This window comes from Trichechus manatus, unplaced genomic scaffold (assembly GCF_000243295.1).
Source record: "Trichechus manatus latirostris isolate Lorelei unplaced genomic scaffold, TriManLat1.0 scaffold00213, whole genome shotgun sequence".
Lineage (NCBI taxonomy): Eukaryota > Metazoa > Chordata > Mammalia > Sirenia > Trichechidae > Trichechus > Trichechus manatus.
Genome location: NW_004444149.1, coordinates 3,681,664 through 3,683,287, shown reverse-complemented (window position 1 = coordinate 3,683,287; position 1,624 = coordinate 3,681,664). Strand labels below are relative to the sequence as shown.

At 47.5% G+C, this 1,624-nt stretch overlaps 1 protein-coding gene across 2 annotated transcripts in view; it reads right to left on the bottom strand.

Annotated features, from left to right (window-relative positions):
* The window catches only part of LOC101358274 (protein S100-A12-like), a 2,408-nt gene extending 1,202 nt beyond the window's left edge, over nucleotides 1–1,206 (bottom strand). The window contains exons 1-2 of one of the 2 annotated variants that reach the window (XR_002825901.1): nucleotides 1,026–1,206; nucleotides 288–519 (exon numbers count right to left, since the gene is read on the bottom strand). Coding sequence is in view for 1 of the 2 variants with exons in the window: in XM_004388636.2 (XP_004388693.1) it covers nucleotides 379–519; nucleotides 1,026–1,166 (282 nt within the window). In the remaining variant the exon portion in view is untranslated. Of the gene's footprint in view, nucleotides 1–262; nucleotides 520–1,025 lie in introns of those variants that run through there. The other variant, XM_004388636.2, reaches the window with a different exon arrangement.
* Nucleotides 1,207–1,624: the final 418 nt, after the last annotated feature.

Sequence of the window (1,624 nt, the reverse complement as noted above, 5' to 3'; positions counted from 1 at the left end):
GAAATGCAAGCTCCAATAGAATGCATGCTCCAAGAGGACAGGGACATTGTCTCTTTTGTCTCTGGCTATCAGAAATGCTCAGTGAATACTTGTTGAATGAATGAAGAAATGAGTGAATGAACAAATGGTGGAAATTCAATATTTGATGAACAAATGGAGAAAGGGGTGTAAGGGATCTAAATGAGGATTTTCAGAGGAGTGAGGCATGATCAAGTTTGAGGACCATGGGCATGAAAAGAAAAAAAATACAGAGACTGTTAACAACGTTTTAAGAGTACATTTATTACCTATCCCTTCCCTCAGGCAAGGCTGGGAGTTGGTGATGGAGTGAGAAATCTCTTGCGGACATTGCTAGGAGAGAAATTCTGGGAGAGTTTCCTATTCTTTGTGGATATTTTCATGAGCTGTCTCCAGTACTCTGGCCAACAGGATCAGGAACTCCCTAAAGTCGACCTGTCCGTCACGATCAGCATCCAGCTCTTGGAATAGTTTATCAATGGCAGCTTTATCTTTGGTATTCTAGGAGAAAGGGATAGCACAGATTGTGAGCTGAGAACCTCCAAACAAGACCCTTCCCGTCCTTTCTCCAGACTGCCCATCCCTCGAAGATCAGCTAAGGGGAACTCAGGAACATTAATTCATTAGCCAAGACTGTGGGGGAGAACCTCATGTGAAGAAACAGAGGAAGGAGAAAAAGAACTATGGGGAACTATCCAGGAATCATACAAGACTCCACCTGGACGGTGCTCCAGAGGTCACCTAATCCAGCCCCTCCACTGCCTCTCTCCACCTCACATACGAGGAAACTGATTCCAGAGGAGAAGTACAAGCAGCCTAAGGTGATGGGTGAGCCATGGAGACAGGGAAGCAGAGCACCTGCCTGCAGCCATCAGAAAACATCCTGGGGGCTCTAACTGGGGCTACTCCCTCTCCTACTCCTTGTCCCACCGTCACCCTTCTAGCCTTGACACTGCCCTCAGTGCAGAAGTGTGGGGCAGCTTCACATGAGAGGGGGCATCACCTACCTTGAGGGTGTTTGGAAGTTCCTTTGTGATCAGCTGCTTCAGCTCACCCTTAGAGAGAGTGTCAAAATGCCCCACCCTCACAGAGTACCGGTGGAAGACATTAATAACGCCCTCCATGTAGTCTTCCAGCGTTGTTGACATCTTTCCGACCTCGAGTTGACCTGTGAGGAGAGTCAGGAGCTCCAGCCTTGCCCTCCACCCTACATGCACTTAGTCTTCTCTTTCTGCATCAAGGGTTTAGAGAAAGGCATGTCTTCCCCCGATCTGTATTGTACTATCTTGACTCTGTGTCTGACCCATGCTGAATTTTTCACTTATAGATAGGATGGGGAAGAGAAAGATATGTAATACCAACTAAAATCTAAAAGAATCAGCCTGGGTGGCCCACAGTGTTTCATGCCACCCCATTCACGAAGGAGGATTATCCTTAGGGTGTTGCTCACTCATGCTAACCTGGGAAGAGCTCTGTGGTGCATCAGGCTCTTCATAATCCCAGGTGATGGTCTCTGTGCCACACCTCTTACAAACCTTCACCATCACACCCCACCTTAAAACAAAAAGATCAAACCCGATGCCGACGAGTGGACTCCAACTCATAG